Source organism: Rhinoderma darwinii, chromosome 5 (assembly GCF_050947455.1).
Source record: "Rhinoderma darwinii isolate aRhiDar2 chromosome 5, aRhiDar2.hap1, whole genome shotgun sequence".
Classification (NCBI taxonomy): Eukaryota; Metazoa; Chordata; class Amphibia; order Anura; family Rhinodermatidae; genus Rhinoderma; species Rhinoderma darwinii.
The window spans coordinates 6,624,703-6,650,689 of NC_134691.1; the positions used below are offsets into that span (position 1 = coordinate 6,624,703).

General features: G+C 43.5%; 1 protein-coding gene across 1 annotated transcript in view; it reads left to right on the forward strand.

Moving 5' to 3' along the window:
• The window catches only part of LOC142652280 (uncharacterized), a 101,495-nt gene extending 76,081 nt beyond the window's left edge, over positions 1–25,414 (forward strand). Inside the window, exons 16-26 of the mRNA XM_075827931.1 lie at positions 1–33; positions 2,426–2,632; positions 7,987–8,088; positions 8,246–8,344; positions 13,601–13,747; positions 13,929–14,036; positions 15,001–15,198; positions 15,639–15,845; positions 16,694–18,062; positions 20,407–20,556; positions 23,763–25,414. Of these exons, the coding sequence (XP_075684046.1) occupies positions 1–33; positions 2,426–2,632; positions 7,987–8,088; positions 8,246–8,344; positions 13,601–13,747; positions 13,929–14,036; positions 15,001–15,198; positions 15,639–15,845; positions 16,694–18,062; positions 20,407–20,556; positions 23,763–23,992 (2,850 nt within the window). The 3' untranslated portion in view covers positions 23,993–25,414. The remainder of the gene's footprint in view (positions 34–2,425; positions 2,633–7,986; positions 8,089–8,245; positions 8,345–13,600; positions 13,748–13,928; positions 14,037–15,000; positions 15,199–15,638; positions 15,846–16,693; positions 18,063–20,406; positions 20,557–23,762) is intronic.
• Positions 25,415–25,987: the final 573 nt, after the last annotated feature.

Genomic DNA, 25,987 nt, shown 5'->3' on the forward strand with positions numbered 1-25,987 from the left:
AATATGAAGGCCGATGTCTACGCAGCAGATATTGTAAGAACCATTTAGAAATTTAAGAGCGTTGATGCGAAAGACATGAGTACACTGGAGCAGGTTGGTGGTTTTGTAGACAGTTGTGTCGCCTGTTACCTGCTGAGACCCCATTGATCAGAATAAAGGGGTGCTATTTCCTACTAACATGTGGTCCTGGAGGACATACACCATGACCACATATTGATGGCCTATTATAAAGTTAAGGCCATCGATCTTAAAACTTGGAAAACTTCTTTATGGGACTGAACTGGAATAGAACACATAGATCAGTAAGAAAGCTGCCAAACGGAATTATTATCTTAGATGAAGACTCTTCTTACAAGACGGGGTTGAGTCTTTTTACAAAGAAGCCAGTTTACAGCCCGTATTCCGCTGTGGGCCATAGAACCAGGAATTGTCGTGTGGTAGCAGAACCTCCGGTGTGGTCAGACATATAATAACACATTGTTGTTTTTTTGTGTTGTGTGACGCATGTTGGCGGAATAATATTTACTCACTGACATCAGAGGTGGAGCTTCTATCACAAGTGTCACATCAGACATGAAAGGCTCGACCGTTGGTCACACTAAGTATCTCTTCCTGGATTGCTCGCTCTGCTGAAGATCAGACGGCTGCAGTACACTTCCCTTCGGGCTGCTCCCTTTCCTCCCAGTGATTATCCTGCTCCACCACCGATGACACTCAAGCTGTGACCCCACGAGGAATGTGGAGAGAATTTCCGCAATTCTTCTGACAAATAGTGAGGACTAACTGAGGTTTCCAAGCAGACAATCCAGTCATTTATAGTCCCTGAAGACCACACTGACTACAAAACTTAGTATAAAACTGGGCAAAAACTAAAAATATACTTTTGCCTGGACATAGACTTTTTCTTGTTATTTGAGAACCTCCAGATATCTCTCAACAAAATACATTATGACTCCAAAAGACCACCTCTTTGAGACCACCCCTTTCCTGTGGCAGATTACCAGTTCCATCATATACTGTCTATGTTGCCCAACTTTTTGGAGAAGACCACACCTCCAGAAAATCATTTTCTCAATGCAATTTTGGGTGGTTATCTCCAAGAGATTTGTTGAACTGTATGTTTTTTTCTAAGCATTATGACGTAATCATGGGTCATTTTCACCATAGGGAGTAGTGGACAGCTAGGTGGGTATTGAACCTAAGGTTCGGGAGTTGAGTGTCAGATCCAGCCATGCAGGAGAATTACGGGATCGTCATTTGGCACAATGTCCATTGCCCCTCGCCATCTATTTTCAAAATTCATCTAAACGGGGCTAAATATTTTATATCTATGACCACAAAAATGTACAATATTCCAAAGCTAAAATACACATCAAATGTTGAGTCACTTTATGGATACTTTTAATTGTATTTTAAATGCATTCTTTACATCCAAAGCGAAGTTCAGAATTCTGCTACCATAGAACATTGCATTATGGGAGCATAGATAACCGTTAAAGTGGATCATTCGAAGAAGGCTCAAAATTTTGTGCTGATTAATTTAATAATATATCCTTAAAGGGCCGGAGATGTTTTTCTGTTTCGGAGCTCCAAATCTCCTTCTTCCTTCTATAGGGCCATAGAGTTAAAGGGGTTGTCCACGAACGGACAACTGATGACCTATCCACAGGATAGGTAATCATTATATAATCGGTGGGGGTCAGACACCCGGACCCCGCACAGATCAGCTAATTCGGCTGCCCCTGGGCACCGGACGTCCATGCTGGAAGCATATGGCTCCGGACACGGAATCGCGGCCGAGCTACAGTACTGCAGCTCTGCTCCTATTGCCGTTCTGCAGCATGGCCGCTATGCAGTGGTCGGAGAAATCTGACACCGGCTCCGATACTGCATACCCTTCACAACATCGGGTGCGTCGAGGCAGCCAGAGCAGATGATCGGTGCGTGGACCGGGAGTCGGACCCACACCGATCATATACTGATGCCCTATCCTGTGGATAGGTCATTAGTTGTTCGTTCGTGGACAACCCCTTTAAATAAGATGGAGCACCCATTGAACTCATCTTCAGTAAACTTCCCCTTGTGGTGACCGCAGGGAGAATGGCTGACAACAGGGTGGAACTGATCTGATGTCTGTTTCCAAGGGCAACCAGCAGAATATTAAAAGCAGCTTTATAGCTCTAATGTATATGAATACAGAAAACAACATGAAATCAATCAAGATCACTACAAAAACAGCAAAGGATCTGTAAAGTTGCTCAACTTCTTAACTAGATTTTAACTATGAAATGTTGTAAAATATGAAGTGATGCTTTCAAATTATACACTTTTGGGATTAGCACGTGGATCCTGAACTGTGATACTTAAAGGCACAACAACTAGACAATCATTTATAATCATCCTATATTTATTTTCTTTACCCCAGCAAGGACAGACCCCTCTTCACCTCGCTGCGGAAAACGACCACTCTGAGGTAGTTAAGCTGTTCCTGAAACATCGGCCTGAGCTGGTGACGTCGGCCAACATGGATGGTTCAACGTGCGCTCACATAGCGGCCGCCAAGGGCAGCGTCGCCGTGATCAAAGAGCTTCTCAAGTCTAACATGAGCAGTGTGACTACCGCACGGAACAAGGTGAGGTTATAACCTGAGGGGAATAATGAAGGGCAACATGAGAGTTTTAGCACAGAACATTACGGTGAAGTATAAACTAACACTTTGTGACCAATGTAGATGCCATCTTATGGAATGACGTACTATAAAGATGATTTTTTTTAGGAGGAAGAGTCTTGGCCTTTTTTTAAAATTAATATATATGTGTATTTATATATATTAACCCAATTTAACAGTTTACATATAGAATAAATAGTCTACATAATAAGTTAAATAATTTTGTACATACATTACATTATTTATCGTGTACTGATCCTGAGTTACATCCTGTATTATACTCCAGAGCTGCACTCACTATTCTGCTGGTGGTGTCACTGTGTACATACATTATTTATCGTGTACTGATCCTGAGTTACATCCTGTATTATACTCCAGAGCTGCACTCACTATTCTGCTGGTGGAGTCACTGTGTACATACATTACATTACTTATCCTGTACTGATCCTGAGTTACATCCTGTATTATACTCCAGAGCTCCACTCACTATTCTGCTGGTGTAGTCACTGTGTACATACATTACATTAGTTACCCTGTACTGATCCTGAGTTACATCCTGTATTATACTCCAGAGCTCCACTCACTATTCTGCTGGTGGAGTCACTGTGTACATACATTACATTACTTATCCTGTACTGATCATGAGTTACATCCTGTATTACACTCCAGAGCTGCACTCACTATTCTGCTGGTGGAGTCACTGTGTACATACATTACATTACTTATCCTGTACTGATCCTGAGTTACATCCTGTATTATACTCCAGAGCTGCACTCACTATTCTGCTGGTGGAGTCACTGTGTACATACATTACATTAGTTACCCTGTACTGATCCTGAGTTACATCCTGTATTATACTCCATAGCTGCACTCACTATTCTGCTGGTGGAGTCACTGTGTACATACATTACATTACTTATCCTGTACTGATCCTGAGTTACATCCTGTATTACACTCCAGAGCTGCACTCACTATTCTGCTGGTGGAGTCACTGTGTACATACATTACATTACTTATCCTGTACTGATCCTGAGTTACATCCTGTATTATACTCCAGAGCTGCACTCACTATTCTGCTGGTGGAGTCACTGTGTACATACATTACATTAGTTACCCTGTACTGATCCTGAGTTACATCCTGTATTATACTCCATAGCTGCACTCACTATTCTGCTGGTGGAGTCACTGTGTACATACATTACATTACTTATCCTGTACTGATCCTGAGTTACATCCTGTATTATACTCCAGAGCTGCACTCACTATTCTGCTGGTGGAGTCACTGTGTACATACATTACATTACTTATCCTGTATGGATCCTGAGTTATATCCTGTATTATACTCCAGAGCTACACTCACTATTCTGTTGGTGGAGTCACTGTGTACATATATTACTTATCCTGTACTGATCCTGAGTTACATCCTGTATTACACTCCAGAGCTGCACTCAATATTCTGCTGGTGGAGTCACTGTGTACATACATTACATTACTTATCCTGTACTGATCCTGGGTTACATCCTGTATTATACTCCAGAGCTGCACTCACTATTCTGCTGGTGGAGTCACTGTGTACATACATTACATTACTTATCCTGTACTGATCCTGAGTTACATCCTGTATTATACTCCAGAGCTGCACTCACTATTCTGCTGGTGGAGTAACTGTGTACATACATTACATTAGTTACCCTGTACTGATCCTGAGTTACATCCTGTATTATACTCCATAGCTGCACTCACTATTCTGCTGGTGGAGTCACTGTGTACATACATTACATTACTTATCCTGTACTGATCCTGAGTTACACCCTGTATTATACTCCAGAGCTGCACTCACTATTCTGCTGGTGGAGTCACTGTGTACATACATTACATTACTTATCCTGTACGGATCCTGAGTTATATCCTGTATTATACTCCAGAGCTGCACTCACTATTCTGCTGGTGGAGTCACTGTGTACATACATTACATCACTTATCCTGTACTGATCCTGAGTTATATCCTGTATTATAATCCAGAGCTGCACTCACTATTCTGCTGGTGGAGTCACTGTGTACATACATTACTTATCCTGTACTGATCCTGAGTTACATCCTGCATTATACTCCAGAGCTGCACTCACTATTCTGCTGGTGGAGTCACTGTGTACATACATTACATTACTTATCCTGTACTGATCCTGAGTTACATTCTGTATTATACTCCAGAGCTGTATTCACTATTCTGCTGGTGAAGTCACGGTGTACATACATTACTTATCCTGTACTGATCCTGAGTTACATCCTGTATTATACTCCAGAGCTACACTCACTATTCTGCTGGTGGAGTCACTGTGTACATATATTACTTATCCTGTACTGATCCTGAGTTACATCCTGTATTACACTCCAGAGCTGCACTCAATATTCTGCTGGTGGAGTCACTGTGTACATACATTACATTACTTATCCTGTACTGATCCTGGGTTACATCCTGTATTATACTCCAGAGCTGCACTCACTATTCTGCTGGTGGAGTCACTGTGTACATACATTACACTACTTATCCTGTACTGATCCTGAGTTACATCCTGTATTATACACCATTAATTAGTTAAAAATAGATTCAAACGTTTTGTTTTTTTTTAAAGAAAATATTGAGTTACTATCCTTAACACCATCTGCCCCAAAAAATGTTACTATTGTTTTCTAAGTCTTTATTCTATCCCCCCTCATCCCCGCCATGTGAAATGAAGTATGATGACGGATATGGTTGTGTCTCTACAAGACCTTTGATGTAATCTGTGTACAATATTAATGAGCCTTCACAAGTTCGTCCGGTCTCCTGCATTGTCCTGCTGCAGAGGAATAACAAGGACCACGAGGGAACCTTTCTGTATTATCCACCATATGGCAAATAACCTTCCATTGTCCCCATAGTCACAAGCAAGATATAATGTAATCATGAATGCTGACAGGGGAGCTGCATGGGGGAGAGACCGGTTCTAATACCAGGGAGCTTACAGACGGTCTCCTATAGATAATGGCAACTTTTCATATGACCTGTTATGGGTGCGTCTGTTGTAAAATCTGTGTTTTCCCAATGACAACCAGTAGAATTATCAATAATGTATATCCCCTACTCAAGACCCCTTTCACAAGAAATGCATGTTTAGTGTTACGATACTCGTTAAAAGTGGAACCTCAAGTGCCGTAACGGTTTAGACGCTGACTGACCAAGATATGAAGACTAAGGAATCTTCTCATTCTTCCTTCAAACCCCTTGTACGGAGGTATGGACCTTCCCGGTCACATAATTCGGTCACAGCTATAGCTAGCACCCCATCATCAAATTGGGAAATGACAGGGGCCACAAGTGGGTTTCCGTAAAGGAAACGGCGGTCATTTTTTGTGACCTCACAAGTGAGTTAAAGTGAGGTAAGCTTCTGTGACAAAACAAGTCGGTTTTAATTAGTTTGGCTGCTATGACATCACAACTTGTAAATGGCTTTTCCATCTATATCTCACAATAATTAGTGCATTGGTACACCTGTGGGGGATATTCTCTAGAGATGTGATTCATGTGCTATATAGCTAGCAACCCGCTGTCATCAAATTCATATTTGTAAATGACAGGGGCCCTCTGTTGTTGTGCCCCCCCCCCCCCCCCAGGAGAATCTACTGAGATAAAACAAGAGTGTTTTAGTCCGGTACATAGCTGTGACATCACAACTGTCTTTCTGTCAGGCAAACTGCTCTGACATCATCAATGGGTACATGGCTGTGACAATACAAGTGGGTTTCACTCTGGTAAACTGCTGTGACATCATAAGTGGGTTTCAGTGAGTTAAGCTACTGTGATATCACAAGTGGGTTTCAGTAAGTTAAGCTACTGTGACATCATAGGGGGGTTTTAGTCTAATAAGCTACTGTGACATCACAAGTGGGTTTCAGTAAGTTAAGCTACTGTGACATCATAATAGGATTTTAGTCTAATAAGCTACTGTGACATCACAAGTGGGCTTCAGTTTAGTAAGTTACTTTGACATCATAAGAGGGTTTTAGTCTAATAAGTTACTGTGCCATCACAAGGGGGTTTCAGTAAGATAGGCTACTATGACATCACACATGGCAGGGAAGCAGGCCAGGGCCGCCATCAGGAATTTCAGGGCCCCCTACAGCTAAATTTTCTGGGCCCCCCTACCGTGGCACCGCCTGTTAACGGTACTCCGTCCAGCACTATATCATGGTACCCAGGGCCGCCATCAGGGGGGTATTATGGGTACTGATGTGAGAGGCCCGGCCAAACCTAATTGAAAGGGGGTCCCGGCAACTGCCGCGACTTGCCTTTGGTAGAAAGAAAACAGGCCCCTGCAATGGGGCCCGTTTTTTTCACCAAAAGAATGTTGTGAGCTGCGGGACCCCCTTTCAATTAGTTTTGGCCGGGACTCTCACATCAGTACCCATAATACCCCCCCTGATGGCGGCCCTGGGTAGCCACGGTAGGGGGGCCCAGAAAGTTTAGCTGTAGGGGGCCCTGAAATTCCTGATGGCGGCCCTGGAAGCAGCTAACCGTTGCTGTGACATCACAATGGTATATCAGTCAGTTCAGCTACTGTTACATCACATGTGGCAGGTAAGCAGCTTTCAGCTGCTGTGACATCACAATTTGAGTATCAGTCAGGTAAGCTGCTCTGATATCACAAGTGTGTTTCACTCCGGTAACTTGCTGTGACATCACAAGGGGGTTTCACTCAAGTAGCTTGCTGTGACAGGTGTGTTTCAGTCAAGAAAGCTACCGTGACATCACACATGGCTTTCAGTTGATTAAGCTGCTATGTCATCAGAACTAGTAAAGGGCTATGCTCTTTTCTATCCATGTCTTACAATGAGGTGGTCTGTGGCTCGCACTTCGCTGTCAAATTAGCCGTTGAAAATCAAGGAGCCCATATACTGTTCTTGTATATGGGACCTCTGTTGTTGGTGTCCGTCCCTTTTTCTTCTGCGTACTTTATTTGTTGCAGATTTGGATACGGAATTTCTTCAAAGACCTCAATGTTATTTCAAATTCTGCTCTGAAATCTGCAACACAAATATACGGCAAAAACGGCGCAAAATACACAATGGTCATTCAGCGGGTAAAAACGCGAAAATTACGCTGGTGGTATCTAATATGGAATTCGTGGTATACTTTTACACCACATGTAAATTCACCCATAGAGGGTATGTACACTTTATAGAGCTAAAATGCCAGATTATATATGAAACAAACTACAAAGAGCCAAAAACAGCATATTTTTGAAATTTCTTCCTTTTTTCCCTATTTTGTATTTCAGACTAATGAATCCACCCCCCTGCATCTGGCAGCATCTGGGGGACATGCGGAGGTGGTGAAAGTTTTGTTGGAAGCGGGAGCATCTGCATCAGATGAGGATGCGGTAAATTTACCTTCGCTTAGAGGACAACAAATGGACTTTCATGTCCTACCATCATAACCTGCTCTATATACTCTGAATGTTCAATAGAGACATTTTACAGAGTGCCAATAACTTGTTTTTGAGTAATCCGACAGATTTATGCCATTGTGTGTTATAGGAAGGGATGTCGGCCATCCATCTGGCAGCTAAGAATGGTCACATCAATGTCCTGGACGTGTTAAAGGGCAGTGTCTTATTTCATATTACAAGCACTAAGGTAAGACCTTCTGGAGGAATCTGGAATGAATAATATTTTCACTCCTTAGTCTCTACTCTAAGAGCTCGTCCTCATTGACAACCTGCTTCTCTGCAAGACTATTGGAAATGGAAGAAATACACATTGTGAGGGTATGTTCACACGTATCCGCCCTGTTCGCCACAGCCGAAAAACCGCACCGAATTGTGATGCAGTTTTTCGGCCAGAATGTCCGCTGCAAAAAACTGCACATAAAAAAAAAGTTATAACACTCCCAGATGTTCAATACCGGGCTGGTGTCCGTTGGTTCCTTCCAATTTCACTTATAGTATAATATCGAAGTTACATACTTACGTAGCCATGGTGACGCGCATGGCCGGCCTTAGCTATGTTCGACCAGTGCGGTCGCACAGGGCGCCAGCCGCCACACAGCAAGAGGGGCGCCAGCGGGTGTGTGTATCCCCGCGCCATTGCAACTACCAGCGGGGATACACACACTAACTGCAGTCGCCTTTCCACCCGGGCGCTTCTTCACTTAGTGGCCGTCGCTACCGCTGTAGCAGCCATAGCGGCTGCTAGCGGTGACACCGAGCATGAGGGCGGTGGCGCCGCTAGCAGCTGCTGCTATAGCGGTAGCGACGGCACTATAGCAGAGCAGGGAGATATCAACCTGCTCTGCTGTCTACTAGCGCCACTGTAGCTCCCTGAAGGAGCGGAATCCCCGTGTGGCCGGGGATTCCGCTCCTGGAGCGCTGCTTGATGTTTCTGTCCATATATGGACAGGGACATCAAGCAGCGCTCCAGGAGTGGAATCCCCGGCCACACGGGGATTCCGCTCCTTCAGGGAGCTACAGTGGCGCTATATACAGGGGGGTACTATAGGAGAGCAGAGAGGTATCTCCCTGCTCTGCTGTCTACTAGCGCCACTGTAGCTCCCTGAAGGAGTGGAATCCCCGTGTGACCGGGGATTCCGCTCCTGGAGCGCTGCTTGATGTCACTGTCCATATATGGACAGAAACATCAAGCAGCTTGATGTTTCTGTCCATATATGGATAGAGGCATCAAACAGCGCTCCAGGAGTGGAATCCCCGGCCACACGGGGATTCCGCTCCTTCAGGGAGCTACAGTGGTGCTATCTATACTGTAAGGGGGGTGGGGTTGCTATCTACAGGGGGGCACTATAGCAGAGCAGGGAGGTATCTCCCTGCTCTGCTGTTTACTAGCGCCACTGTAGCTCCCTGAAGGCACGGCCGGGGATTCCGCTCCTGGAGCGCTGCTTGATGTTTCTGTCCATATATGGACAGTGACATCAGGGGAAACTCCTGAAGCGGAATCCCCGGTCACAGCATTGCAGACTCTATGACCGGGGATTCCACTCCAGGAGAAGCCAATGACGTCATGGACACAGACGACAGGAGCTTCTCCTGGAGTGGAATCGACGGTCATAGCGTCTCCAACGCTGTGACCGGGGATTCCGCTTCAGGAGTTTTCCCTGATGACACTGTCCATATATGGACAGAGGCATCAAGCAGCGCTTCAGGAGCGGAATCCCACTGCCACACGGGGGGATTCTGCTCCTTCAGGGAGCTACAGTGGCGTTATCTTTACTGGAAGGGGGTGGGTTTGCTATCTACATGGGGGCTGTGGGCTGTGTGGCACTACCTACAAAGGACAACTGTGCAGGAGCACACAAAATAACCCAGCTTTCCCGGGTATCAAAAAAAAAGTGTGGAAATAAACTAAGATATAACTTTTATTTAATCTAGCTAAAAGGATTAATCCTTTAGTCAGACTAAATAAAAGTTATATCTTAGTTTATTTCCACACATTGTATTCTGTGTGCTCTTGCACAGTTGTCCTTTTTTGAATGTCTATTGCCCGCCAGCTATCAGGGTCATTTCGTAGTCCTTGCACTACCTACCAGGGGGCTGTGGGCTGTGTGGCACTACCTACCAGGGGGCTGTGGGCTGTGTGGCACTACCTACCAGGGGGCTGTGGGCTGTGTGGCACTACCTACCAGGGGGCTGTGGGCTGTGTGGCACTACCAACCAGGGGGCTGTGGGCTGTGTGGCACTACCAACCAGGGGGCTGTGTGGCTCTACCAACCAGGGGGCAGTGGGCTGTGTGGCACTACCAACCAGGGGGCAGTGGGCTGTGTGGCACTACCAACCAGGGGGCTGTGGGCTGTGTGGCACTACCAACCAGGGGGCTGTGTGGCTCTACCAACCAGGGGGCAGTGGGCTGTGTGGCACTACCAACCAGGGGGCAGTGGGCTGTGTGGCACTACCAACCAGGGGGCTGTGGGCTGTGTGGCACTACCAACCAGGGGGCTTTGGGGCACTACCAATAAGGAGGCTGTGGGGCACTACCAACCAGGGGGCTGTGGGGCACTACCAACCAGGGGCTCTGGGCTGTGTGTCACTCCCTTCCAGGGGTCTTTGCGGCACTCCCTACAGGTGGCTGTGCGGCACTCCCTACAGGTGGCTGTGCGGCCCTCCCTACAGGGGGCTGTGCGGCACACTCTACAAGGGGCTGTGCGGCACACTCTACAGGGGGCTGTGCAGCACACTCTACAAGGGGCTGTGCGGCGCTATCTACAATGGGGCTGTGTGGCGCTATCTACAAGGGGGCTGTGTGGCACTACCTACAAGGGGGCTGTCTGGCACTACCCACAAGGGGCTGTGTGGCGCTACCTACAAGGGGGCTGTGTGGCGCTACCTACAAGGGGCTGTGTGGCGCTACCTACAAGGGGCTGTGTGGCGCTACCTACAAGGGGCTGTGTGGCGCTACCTACAAGGGGCTGTGTGGCGCTACCTACATGGGGAATCTGTGAGTGGGGGGCTGATGGTCATTTTACTGTGAGTGGGGGGCTGATGGTCATTTTACTGTGAGTCGGGGGCTGATGATCATTTTACTGTGAGTGGGGGGTTGATGGTCATTTTTCTGTGAGTGGGGGGCTGATGGTCTTCAAGTGGTTTCCACCTCTGACCTCCAATTGAAATTAATAGGAGGCAGAAAATACCTGCGGCGCCCGTTTGGAGCTTGTTTTTCCAGCGTCTTTTGCATTCGCTTCAACAGCTTAAGAAAAAGCAAAAAAAAGGTCACCCAACGCTGTCAGTTGCTGAAGGAATTTTGAGGCCGATTTTTTTTGCCTTACAAAAAACGTGTGTGAACACACCCTACGAGTGGAGTGCTTGTTCTTAGCCGTTTTCTGTCTTTCTCAAAACAATTTTTGGTAGGGGGGCCCTGAGAAAATTTTGTTTTTCCAGTGCTGCCTCGAGTCCGAAAAGGTTGGGAAATTCTGTACTAGGCTACAGGGTCCCATCATGGAGCAGCTCAGTTCGTCATGGGAACGGGGCCTAGGTGAGTACAATTTTTGTTTTTGTTTGGGGGCACTGTCTACAAGGGGGAGGTGCGGGGACTGTATGGCACGATCTACAAAGGGGAGGTGGGGGACTGTATGGCACGATCTACAAGGGGGAGGTGGGGGACTGTATGGCACTGTCTACAAGGGGGAGGTGGGGGGCTGTATGGCACTGTCTACAAGGGGAAGGTGGGAGGCTGTATGGCACTGTCTACAAGGGGAAGGTGGGGGGCTGTATGGCACTGTCTACAAGGGGAAGGTGGGGGGCTGTATGGCACTGTCTACAAGGGGAAGGTGTGGGACTGTATGGCACTGTCTACAAGGGGAAGGTGGGGGGCTGTATGGCACGATCTACAAAAAGGAGGTGGGGAATTATGGCACTGTCTACAGGGAGGCTGTATGGCAAAATCTACAGGGGGGCACTATACTGTGTGGGGGCCACTAAGCGGACATTATACTGTGTAGGGGTACTACAGGGGGCATAATACTGTGGGCACAATTAGAGGACAAAATACTGTGTCCTTGAAGGGGTTGTAATATATTATATTATTAAATATTATTATTATACTGTATGGGGGCACTAAAGGGGCATTATAATTTTTTTATGGGGCATTTTTTTTTTAATGATGGGGTGGGGCGCCGAAAGATCATTTTGCACAGGGCGCCATCTATCCTAGGGCCGGCCCTGGTGACGCGTTCCTCTGCCGTCCTGCAGCCCGGCCTTCTGGTATTTCATCCCATGTGATCGCTGCAGCTTGTGATTGGCTGCAGCGATCACATGGGATAAAACGTCATCCCAGGAGGTCGGCCTGGACGAAAAAGCACAGAGTTCTGGGTAAGTATAAGATTTTATTTTTATCCTGAGATGCGTTTTTTGCTGTGGAACCGCATCTTTTCCGCCGCAAAAATTGCAAAACATCTGCTATTGGTCGTAGGTTTTACCTCTCCATTGAATTAAATGGGGAAAACTGGCAACAAAAGAGCAACGATTACGTAAATACGAAGGAAATGCTGCAGATGAAAAAAACGCACCGCAAGTCAATTTCTGAGCAGTTTTTTTGCTTATCATTTACGCAGCATGTGGATGAGATTAGTTCAAACGTCACCCGCTCTGCTGCTACTGTATTATGCTATGGATTTTCCGCAACAACATACGTTTCGGAAATCCACAGTATTTGCTCTACATGTGAACTTACCCTAACACATTTACCTGTAAAAAAAACACCGGGGGCAGTATTTGGCCCTGTTCTCTTTCATATATTTGTTAATTACCTTTTTGATGGAGTAGAGAGGACAATTTCCATGCTTACAGACAATGCAAAGCCATGTAGGGAAATTAACACAGAAGATGATCGTATCACATTCAGAGAGTGGAAAATAAGGTTTAACGGAGAAAAATATATGGCTGTGCACTTAGAATGAGAGAACACATTATGTTATTACATAATAATCGGTAAAGCACTAGGAAGAAATTGCATGGGACTAATATTGGATCTATCATTGGATAATAATCTGAACTATAGTACTCAATGCCAGGTAGCTGCTGCCAAGGCAATTATGATGATGGAATGCATCAAAACGATCCAATATTGCACATTCTGAGAACATAGAACATACCCTTAAATAAATCAGTAGACAGAGTGTACATGGAATAACTTGTACGGGACCAGTAAATGAGAAAGACATAGAAGATCTGAGGAGAGTGCAGAAGTAGATGCCAAAGTAATTAAGGAAATTGGTAGATTTTAGTACCAAGAAAGATTAGCAAAATGATTTACCAATCCTTATTATGTTGTGTACAATATATTAGATATTTGATATCATATTTTTTTTTCACTGCCAACAATGACTATTCCTAGTATTGCTGCCCAATGAAATTTATCATCATTATCCTCTCTAATCTAACTCTCCAGACTGGATTTACCGCTCTTCATGTCGCAGCACATTTTGGACAAGCAGATTTTGTCCGAGAGATTTTAACAAAGGTCCCAGCCACAATCCACAGTGAGCCTCCAAAATCCACAGCCGACATGGTACTGGTGAAAGAACATGGGGGCGAGGTAAGGGCCTGTGTGGGCACAATGATGAAGTTGGAACTTATGGAGTAACTACTGATATAATGTATTTAGTTCTGCTGGGTTGATATTTGATAAGCTGAAATATGTTACAATGGGGAGCATAATCCCCTATAAAGTATGCCATATTATAATAAGTCATTCTCGATCTCTATGTCTTCTACAGTCTGGTTACACACCCTTGCATCTGGCTTCTCAATCCGGCCATGAAAGCCTAGTACGCCTCTTACTGAACTACCCAGGAGTCCAGGCAGACGCGGCCACCAGTCGCCAGGTGACTGTACAAAATAATTTGTATCTAACTAAGCAAATGTTTAATGATAGGAAAACAGTGTTTACAATGTTACCGTCGAGGTGGATTTGAAGGAGTTAAAAGGTAGGTTAAAATTTGGTAAGTAGTGACATGGTAGAATCCTTCAGGATATAAGGGGATAATAAGCAGAACTGTAGTACCCAGTGCCAGGCAGCTGCTGTCAAGCCAAATAAGATCTTGTAATGCTTAAAAATGGGCCAAATCACTAATCAGACTGTGTGCACTTCTATATTTGAGAATTTTTATTAAGAGTAATTCCATAATATAAATATATTATTGGATTTACCACCAAACTATCACCAGTGTCAATAAAGTGCCATGATGTAAGAAATACGTAATTTTTATTATTACACTAAAAACAAATATAGTGCAATATCTCTAATACCCAATGCAATAAAAACAGCAATTAAAAATTGTGACTGGCAATGGTAAAAAGATTATACAAAATACGGTTTAAGATACAATGTGGAAAACCATCAGTACCAATAAATAAAAACATAATAGATTGAGTCAGGTGTATGTGACCAAAAAAATAAGCCACAATGGGCAAAAGCCATGAACAACACAGACAGTCCAGAGATGGAAGATATTAGTGAATAATAACTGAATTGTAGCACTCAGTGCCAGACAGCTGCTGGTGTGGGACGATTATATTATGTTTTGCATCAAAATGGAGTAATTCACTCATATAAAATTATTCTTGAATTTTATCTTAACACAATCAAAAGCACTTCAGTTATAGTGTAGCGGGTAAATTAAATTCCCAGACTTTGTAATTTGCGCCCAACACCAGGATTGGTTATTATTATTATTATTATTATTATTATTAGGAAAAGCTTTTAATCTGACATCAATGGGGCTTGATTATTAAATATTATGGATTATTCGACATTCATAGGAAATAATATAAAACTTTTCTCCACAGGGTTCCACTCCCATACACCTTGCAGCTCAGAATGGACACACGGCCGTCGTCGGTCTCCTGCTCAGTAAATCCACATCACAGCTGCATATGAAAGACAATAGAGGTAGAACGTGTCTCCACCTGGCAGCCTCTAATGGTCACATTGAGATGATGAGAGCCCTTATTGGTCAAGGAGCTGAGATTAATGTGACTGACAAGGTGATTTTTTTGTAATAAAATGATTTAGACCTGCGGTGCTCCTCAGAGGCGGGACTTGGTACTTTGGAATTGATTTTCTCAATTTCACAATTGATTAGGATTCAGTTGATATCAGGGCCATACTTATTGCGCCCAACTATCATCTCTGTTATTACACCCCAAGATGTCTTGCTGTTTTTCCAAAATTTTGCTTTATTATTTTTATATTTTTAATAAGAAATGTAAATTATATGATGTGGCATCTTAAAACGGCAGTCTTAGATACAGATTTAAAATCCTCAAATGATAGAAAGATAGATAGATATTCGATAGATAGATATTCGATAGATAGATATTCGATATTAGATAGATAGATAGATAGATAGATATGAGATAGATAGATATTAGATAAAGAGATTTCCTATCTATTTATCTATCTAAATATGTATTTTTGTCTACAGAATGGGTGGTCTGCGCTTCACTTTGCGGCCAAGTCTGGATTTTTAGAAACCGTTCGATTCCTTGTTGAATGTGGTGCCAACCCCACATTGGAGTGCAATGATGGAAAGACAGCGATCCAGTACGCTGCTGGTGACAACCACCAAGATGTGGTGAGCTTCTTACTGAAGAGAAGCCATAACACCCTCAAACTAACTGAGGACAGGAAGGTAATTCTCACCAAGCCACAGTATTATTGACATGACATTGATCTAAAATTACCAGATGGTATTCTATTTATTCTTAAAGGGGTCTCCTCTTTGGACAATCACTACTTGTTAGAAGGGTTCCTCAATAATAAGATGATCATAAAGTGTCCTCCTGCTGGGACCCCCGGTAATCACCTGTAATCTGTGGGGAAACCTGGCAGTAAGTGTTCAATTTCCCTGCAGCGCCACCACAGGACAAATGAAGCATTACACAGTGTTACACAGTGTCCATTCATATCAATGGGTTATCTGTGTAATGCAGGACCGAACAGGTCCTCCAGAGAGAGAGACACTCTTTGTAATTGATATACACTCTGGCCCAGAGAGGAGGATCCTGAACATGAGACCCCCCTCTTGTTTAGAGTAAGGACTGCCAAAAACTTATTTACAGCCGATAATGCCTAATTCACACGACCGTGTGTGCCGGCTGGGTCCCATCCGTGATCCGTGGAAAGATGGGACATGTCTTATATTTCCACGGATTAAAAAGTCGGGTCCCTTTTCACACACCCGATTCACCCGCTAAAGTGAATAGGTCCGTGAAAACTATCGCGTGCCATTCGGATGCCGTCACATACGACCGAGTGCCACTCGGTTGTGTGCAACTCCACTAAGGGAATCACTAACAACCTACAGTAGATATAATTCCTCTAATATTCAATTGTATCTTCCGCAGAGACGACTGAGCATAGCTTTGATAGCATATTCAAAAATTGCTTTTATATCATCTCTAACCCTTCTATCTATGACGCTATGGTTTCCGTTAGTGTTCACTGACTTTGATTTTCGCATTTTGTTTTGTTTTCCAGTTTGTTTTTGACTTAATGGTTTGTGGGAAGCTGAACAACAATAGAATTATAGAAGAATACATCCTAAATTCTAACGCTCCCCTGGACACGGCTGTGAAACTTTCGAGAGCATTTAACATCTCTGCCCTAAAAGAGAAAGAGAGGTCAGTGGATCTACTCAATGCTGCCAAGTACACTGAAACGATGGCCACCGAACTCTTGACATTGGCATCTGGTAGTAAAAATGCGGGATACATCCTCAGGGCTATAGACCACCGTGGCACCACCATACTGGACTGTTTAATTGAGTGTGAGCAGAAAGATGTTGTTGCCCACCCTGCTGTTCAAAAATACTTGACTGAAGTCTGGTACGGGAACCTGGACTGGACTGGTTGGAAGCTGGTCCTTCTCTTTTTTACATTTTTAGCTTGTCCTCCAGTTTGGTTCGTGTTTTCTCTACCTCTCCAGCATAGATTTAACAAAATCCCCATCATGAAGTTTATGAGTTACTTGGCTTCACACATATTCCTGCTGGTACTCTTCATCCTGACCATCGTCTATCCTCCTTTGAGTCCAATTTTTGAAGGACGCATGATCCCTTCGTGGAATGAGTGGCTGCTGCTCGCTTGGTTGTCAGGGATGTTGGTCTCGGAGCTCACCCACCAAGGTGAAAGGGCAGGTCTTGCCTGGATACGTGTATTTGTCTTGGGATTTTCTGCCGTCGCCTTCTTTTGCCATCTACTTGCATTCTTGTTTACAGATATTGATCGCCTACACTGCCTTTTTGCCAGAAACATCTTTCTCGGCATTGCCATGACTCTCTCATTCATCCAGTTCTTGGAGTTCCTCACGTTCCACCACCTCTTTGGACCATGGGCAATCATCATTAGAGATTTGATCAAGGACCTCACCAGGTTTGCAGTAATTCTCGCCTTGTTTCATGTAGCTTTCACAATGCAACTATCTGCTGTCTATCAGCCAGTATATCCAGAATCCAAAGCCAATCAGTCATTCAATGGAAGTGGAGCCAACAAAAACGAGACCAATATTCAGGATCCCATAGACATCACCGTCTTATTGTTCTTTTCATTGTTTGGCTTGGTGGAACCTGATTGTCTTCCGTCGTTAAGCAGGACACCGCAGTTCACCTTTATCATCGTCCGCTTTGTGTTTGGAGTTTACTTGGTTGTCACTTTAATTGTGCTGATCAATCTATTGATCGCCATGATGAGTGATACCTACCAACGGATACAAGCACAGTCAGACACGGAATGGAAATTTGGAAGAGCCACTTTAATAAGAGACATGACCAGAAAACCTGGCACCCCTTCTCCTTTCAACCTTTTCACCAACCTGTTTTACTACATCAAACTGCTATGCAAACACAAAGGTGAGATTGAGAATTAATAAAAGTCGATATTTATAGTAAGAAAACATCCTGATCTTGCCTGTGATCTTGTCAATGTCTTAATACTGGACTGTATTTCTCTAGGCAAGGACATGAGGGGTCTCACTATAGTCATTGATGACACAGCGCTAGGATATGTCTGACCGGTGGGAGGCTGACCTCTGTGACACTAGACTGTAGGGGCAGATGCTCTAGGAAAGCACTATGTACCGTACCGTTGACTCATGCCCTATATTGAGCATTTTAAAGCCATATACCTCATATATCTACATGTACATTGCACATACGCACCGGTGGGACAAACTCTTTTACTGCCTAATTCAGGAATTTACAGAAGGCGCCCCTCACTCCACCCTAAGGGCTCATTCACGAGCGTAAAACTTGTTCGTGTGCGGTCGTGGAAATCACTCACAGCACACGGACCCATTGATTTCAATGGGGCTGTTCACACACGCGCGAGTTTTCACGCAGCGAGAGTCCGTTGCGTGAAACTCACTACATGTCCTATATTGGTGCGTTGTCACGCGCCTAGTCGTCCATTGAAGTCAATGGGTGCGTGAAAACCACGCACCGCACACGGATGCACTGTGTTTTGCGAGTGTGTGGAAAAACACTTTCCACACACAAAGTACACTGATGCAGTAACGCTACGCACACGGACAGATTTACGCACGTTTTTTAATCTGTCACACCCATGTGACTTTATTCTGTAAAGTTTAGCCTGATGGCTGTTGGATGGACAATTATTCAGCCAGTAACACGTGTGTTTGATCTGCTGTGTCGCTGCGTGTAATATTCATATATGTATACAGACAACATCATCCGCTGCTCATATTGTGTCTGATTGGCTGTAGAAAGAAATTTAAGATCTGTCACCAGTTTAATAATTCCCCATCTATCTAATCTAATAGGCGCTGTGACGCTGATAACTACAGTGGGATTTGTTTTAAAAAAAAAGTTATGAGCATTTTTCTAAATATGGTAATTTGCTATACTTGCCACATGGGAGGTTACTCTTTCTTTTCTCTCTGGGCGGTGCAATGTTTTCTGTATGACACCGTCCAATCAGCTTACAGCTTCTCCCCCTTCCCTGCCCAGCAACACAGCGTGATCATATAGTATATAGCTTCCGTTCCTGACTGTGTATTCAACTCGTGATATCTCCGGTTGTGTCACAGCTAGAACTGCGATCCTGGTGTTATATAAAATATTAGAATCTCCTCTTTCATATGCTGTTTCATATGCTGTTCTAGGTGGTCCACAGCCGGAGATATGAATGTTTGAAGTGATCCCCTTCACTTCAGCCTCAGTCTCTCACACTGTGTGAAGCAGCTTCATGCTGATAGGACAGCGTCAGAGGCTGGGAGGAGGCTCCACCTCCGGAGAATCGCTGCTGTTACCTCCCAATTGTCTAATAAAGGCTCATTTACATATTTAGAAAAATGCTCATAACTTTGCAAATAATAAATGTTTTTTATATAAATCACATCGTAGTTATCAGCAGCAAAGTGCCTATTAGATTAGTTAGGAGATAAAGAATGAATAAACTAGTGACAGATCCTCTTTAAAGGCTGTGGACATCTTTGACCCAATTTTTTATTATTGCACTTTATATATTTTACGTTCAAAATTATTATTCTTTTTATTCAAAATTTTTCAGCGTTTCTCTTCTGCAGCTTGAGGTAATCCAATACATAGAAAGCTGCTCGGTGCCGCCCAGTGTCAGACGTGCTCTTTGTCGGCTCACGCTCAAGCCTTTCGTGTCTTCTCCTAATCGCTCATCTAAGCCCAATACTGATCTAAGTTGATCAACTTCGATTTGATCAGAACTGGGCTTCGATAAGCTGCATTGGAATACATGCGACCTGCAGAAGAGAAACACTGTTCATTTTTTAATAAATAACAAAATAAAGATAAAATGCATTAAAAAAAATATAAGTTCAAAGGTGTCTATTGTCTTTAAAGTCAATTGCACCCCCCTCCATTGACACTAATTGACCGCCACACCGCCTACCCCTTGTCCCGATCCTGCAGATACGCAAACAACTTCCAAAGCATGATGACCCTATATCACACTCGGTTCTGAAGATACTTATGGCCATTGTTCATCTCTATTCACATGTTGATATCCCAGTATTTAGGGGTTTGATGGCATTAACCAGCCCCAGCACCAGCCCTATTTTGATATCTACTCTTCTGCTCCCTGATCTTTGTGTAATCATCTTCATCTCGAACAGTTTCCTTGTGAAATGTTGAAATGTATAATTCCTAATTGTTTATTCTCGTTATAATCTGTTCCCAAATTCTCGTTATAATCTGTTCCCAGGTAAGATGTGTTCTTCCAACGCCAGAACGCTAATGAATGAGGAGGATGTCGATGGCTTCTCCGACACTCGTTCCATTGACTTACTTGCCCATTCATCATTTGGATGGCTACGAACCACTGCCAAGAGAACCATGCAGGTATCACCAGAAGGTAATTCTCGGCTGTACTTGTATACAACTGGGTCTTTGAAATTTCCCGTTGATGGGCCCTTGGGTTGATTCTAAATTCCAGGCAAGGGATATAACTCTTGGTGGAAGTAAATGGAACTTCGTCACATTGTATCATTTGTAGAAGACACTCAAAAGGTGAAAGTTGACCAGTCAAAGTACCAATAAAGCTTAAAGGGGTTTTCCGAGATACCCCCCAACAATTAGCAGAAACACATTTCCATATTGTATCCAACATGATGAGACCATGTGTGAAAAAAAAAATTGGTAATTACCGAAACCTGCGTTGCCAGCAAGCACTATGTTTTCCTTTGCTGACCTGCAAATGGGGTGAGTGTTTGTTTACTCAGAGTAATGCTGAGCCTGCAGTTCCAATGATACTTGGCCCGCTGTAAGCAGTGAGAGGTAGGCTTCACCTACTAGTTTCTTAGCCAACTCTCAAGAAGAGTGAAGCGAGGACCGGGCATGCGCGCTCCCCTCAGAATTCCCTAATAGGGTGTATGGACATGGGATTTCTAAACACAACCCCTTTAACCTATTGAGCTCTGTTAAGTATCTGCAGTATATATGTGTCTAGATTTTATATTTACGATTAGAACCCAGACGATGAGTATTATACATTGCAATCGCAGTAAATAGCTGCAGTATCGTGTCAGGTTACTCTGACCTTTACTGCTTATTACAAGGATATATAAGCTGGCACCCTGGACAAATATGGAAAACTCACAAACCAGACAACCGGACGGGAGATTTCAGGAAAGACTTGTAAATGATGTTACAGCATGCCCAGGGTCCGTGTCTACGCAGGCAGCAAGTCATACGTGTCATAGGATTAGAATAGGTGATGACACATTGCAGAGTCACTGCGGCGAAGACTTTCATAGAATCATAGAGATTTATCAGCCTCTTATTTGCAGTTGTAACTAGAAATTAAAAGGGGGTGTCCGTTTTGGACAATCCATTTTTTTTATGGTGTCCTGGGATCCCCGGCGATCAACTGTAATCTATGAGGGAATCTGGCAGCAAGTGTTTAATTTCCCTGCAGCGCCACCACAGGGGAAATTAAGTATTACACAGTTCTCATTTGAAGTCAATAGGTTGTTTGTGAATTGAACGGACATGTCGGGTCGTCCAGGGCACTGCCGACTTTTGTTGCTTACTCTCTGTTCTTACTAATAGGGGGGCACTAAGTGGGGAATCCCCCCTTACACTACTTTCATATGTCCTTAATAGGCATATGGAAAGACATTTTATAAAGTAGACAACCTCCTTTATGTATTCAAACCTTACCTCAATTTGTTACATAATGTCTTTCCTCCCCTCTTCTCAGTTCTGCAATTTTTCCTCTTCTCTTGCTTGTTTCTATTATGTAGCTGCATGTTCTTCTTTTGCTCGTGTGGTGGCGCTCTACACATACAAATTACGGTAATAAACATGAAGTACTATATATGAGCGTTCTGATGGATTGTTGAAGTTTTTCCATGCCAAATCATCTGGTTCCTTCACCTATGATCCAAAATAGAGATTGTTTTGTTGTAGCAAGAAAACAAATGCAGTCCATATGCTCTAGTAAGCATGTTTGCAAGTAGTCTCCATGGTTACAGACTACAAACAAGCCCTGTGTAGTCTGATCCTGCAGTCATGTGTTATTCACTTTCATCAGATGAATGGCGAGGAGTCCCCAGAGTGTCCCAAATATAACTCTAATTTATTGTATAGCGCTTTCACCAACCGCCTCAGGTCGTTCGTGGTTACACACTTAAAGGGCTACTAACCCTGAAGACAGCAGCTTATAACATTGCAGCAGAGTTATAAGAGGACTGGCTGATATCAGTCACACATATGGATGTAAATGTCTCTGGAGGTTCTCAGCTCTGGATATATGTGACATCTAGTAGGGATCATGGGGCTGGGACATTTTTGCACTGCCGGTCACTTATCCCGTTGAAGAACTCTACAGTCAGACTCTTCACCTGTCTTAGGCTCCATGCACATGACCGTGCCCATAATTATGACCCGTAATTATGGTCACGGACGGCTGTGGACAGACTATGGGAGCACGGTCCATAAAATGTCCTATTTTCATCAGCAAGTTTCTACGGCACGGACACCTTCCCGTAAATATACAGGAAGGTGTCTGTCGCCCATAGAAACGAATGGGCCCATAATTTATGGACCGTAATTACAGGCAATTTTATGGTCATGTGCATGGGGCCTTAAAGTGCGCCCATACAGGATCCGCTGATGACCTAACGTGCATGGGGGCTCCTGACGAGCAGATGTCGGTGGAAAGAAGGATCGGGCATGTAGGCTTTTAACATGCCGATACTTTGTTCCTGGGGGATGGGTCTAACAGAGATTGTTTCTCTCTTCCCATTGAGCTGAGCTGAGCATGCATGATAATGGTGAAGTTGGGAGAAATAGCAATTGGCCGACATCTAAAGTGTATGGGCAGTTTTACAGTCAGCCTCCCCTAGTCTCAAATGACTGGTATCAGGGAGCAATAGATTGCATTTACCTGCACTAAAAATAGAGAAAAAATACGGATGGTTTCATGTCTCCTTAAAGGACAGACCTCCAGTCTACCAAATTTTCACTTCTTCACCAACCAGTCCATTATTCCTTTAAAGAGGACCTGTCACCTCTCCTGACATGTCTATTTTAGTAAATACACGTACATGAAATAACAATTCTATAGAATCTTTCTAAGAACTTTGCCTTGTGCCATTCCTCTGTTATTCCTCCTAGAAATTTATAAATAAACAGACAACTCAGTTTACCATTCCCCTTGTCAAAGGGGCGTGTCCCTACAGTATCACACCATCAGTACTGATTGGACATGATCAGTCTGTGTATGGACACACCCCCAACTGGTAACACCCAGTTCTTAATTTATTCATAAATTAATTAACGGATCAACAAAGGAACAGCAAAATGTAAAGTACTATGAAAGATACTCCAGAATTGTTATTTCATGGGATATACAATTATTTACTAAAACAGACCTGTCAGGAGAGGCGACAGGTCCTCTTTAAATCCATCCTCATTTTGCTGTAGGCCGTTTTATGAGGTTCTCCCTGTTCTCCAAGGACCGGTATATAAATGCACAAATAACGAGCATTGGGTTTTGGATACACGAGAACATGTTTATATGAGACTGTGTCTAATCCCCTCTCTTTCTTCCCGTAGGTGGGATACACAGAGACCACCCATTTTCGGGCCCGGTACACGTGGCTGAGATTATAGACTGGCATTCTATTGTGATACGATTCATGTCTCTGAAGGGACAGTTGGATGGAGTCACGAGTGCTGAGAGATCCATCATTCCTCACATCATGGAGACCGACAAAAAGTCACTGACCGAACAGATGACGAGGACAAAACAACAGAATGGACACATTCCGCCATGTAGTCAATAGTTAAAGGGGTTGTACTAGATTAGAAAAACATGGCTGCTTCATCCAGAAACAGCGCCACACCAGTCCAGGGGCTGTGTCTAGAATTGCAGCTCCGCTCCATTGACATGTATTCACTACAGACATTGGTGGATTTCAATGGTGACCTTAAAGGGGTTTCAGGTTTTATGTAAATAAAGATTAATCTTTGTATAATAAAAAAAAGTTCTGTAATTTTAATATACTTTTGTGTTTTAATTACTTAATTACTCACCATTTTCAAAATCTCTGCTTGCAGCCTGTGAATGTAAAGACACTTGTTTACATCGACAGGCTGAAAACCTGTACAGACCTACAGCTTCTTCTTGTTACAATTGTATCTTCTTCTGTTCAGTCCCCTACAATGTATCAGTCTGAAGTCCAGGCTGTGTAGGCCACAGAGGATTCTCTAGACTGGACACAATTGTAACAAACCCCCCACTGTCAGAAGCATTAGGTCTGTAGAGAGTCTGTATGGAAACAAGAATGTTCGTATTCACTGACAGCTAGCACAGATTTTGAAAATAATGAGAAATCAAAGCACAAATTATATTAGAAAGCTGCAGTACTTTTTTTAAATTATATAATGATTAAGCTTTATTAATATAAAACTGAAAAAACCCTTTGAATGGGTCGTCCAGGATTAGAAAACGTGGCTACTTTCTTCCAGTAACAGCGCCACACCTGTCCATGGGTTGTGTCTGGTATTGCAGCACACCTCTATTGAAGTGAATAGGGCGGAGTTGCAATAGCACACACAACCTGTGGACAGGTGTGTCGCTGTTTTTGGACGCAAGCAGCAGCCATATTTTTCTAATCCTAGACAACCCCTTTAAGGTCCAGGTTTCCTGCTGGCTGTTAGGGTCACACCTATCGGCATGGGCATACATATCTTAGAGGCAGACCATGTCATTGCCATGGGGTCCTTGAAGAAAGGGGCCCAGCATTGGTTGATCCCATCTTCTTTGCTACTGGGCATCAATAACTTGTGCAGGACTAGCATCTCCAGAACTGCATCACACAATATATAGCACTTGTCTATAACTTTGACGGGACTTGGCTTAGACACATGACAGCCGATAGAAATGAATGGCGCCCTCAGCTGTTGTGTGCGGTTTATCGGCGTAGAGAGAGGAAGTCACCTATAGCGGCCGCCTACAATATGTGAAGAATCTCCTGTCTTTCTGAATACCTCAAACACCAGATGAAATGTTCCTCATCTGCAGCTCAGACGTAGATCTCTTATGGGAAGAAACATTACTTTGGGATAGTTTTAGAGGAAAGTCCTGAATCATTTATGAATTTGATATTCCCTCGTCTGCCATTGTTTCCCAATGTTTGCGCCTGGTTACCAGAGGGGTCATATTGCTATTTTTGGAATGAATTAATAAACTCTAGGATATTTTATTTGTCATGTATGTATTGTATTTTCTGACATGAGAAGAACAAGATCTTTTTCATCCATTGAAAGAAGAGATATGTAATATTTAGTTATTAGTAAAAGTACATCTAAAGGGAAGAAGCATTTCTCGAGGAGAGATGATCATTGGCTCCAGGTATGTAAGACGACGTTGGCAAAAATTGAGTATCTTACCTATGTTTCTTCCCTCTTCTTGGTCTTTATTAATGACCTTGTGGATGGGATTGATAGAAAGGTGTCCGTTTTTGATGACGATACAAAACTTTGTAGGATGCTTAAAACTCAGCTTGACTATAAAATATAACAGAAAGATCTAGATAAGCCGCAGCAGGGGCAAAACATGGCAGATGAAATTAAAAGTTGATAAATGTAAAGTAATGCACTTAGGACGTAATAATAGCATTAATGTATATACATTAAATGAAATAAAACTGTGGATAACGGAACAGGAGAAGGACCTGGGTATTCTGGTAACAAATAAGCTGAACAGCAGCACTCAATGTCAGGCAGCAGCTGCAAAAGCAGATAGGATTTTAGGGTGTATAAAAAGAGAGATAAAA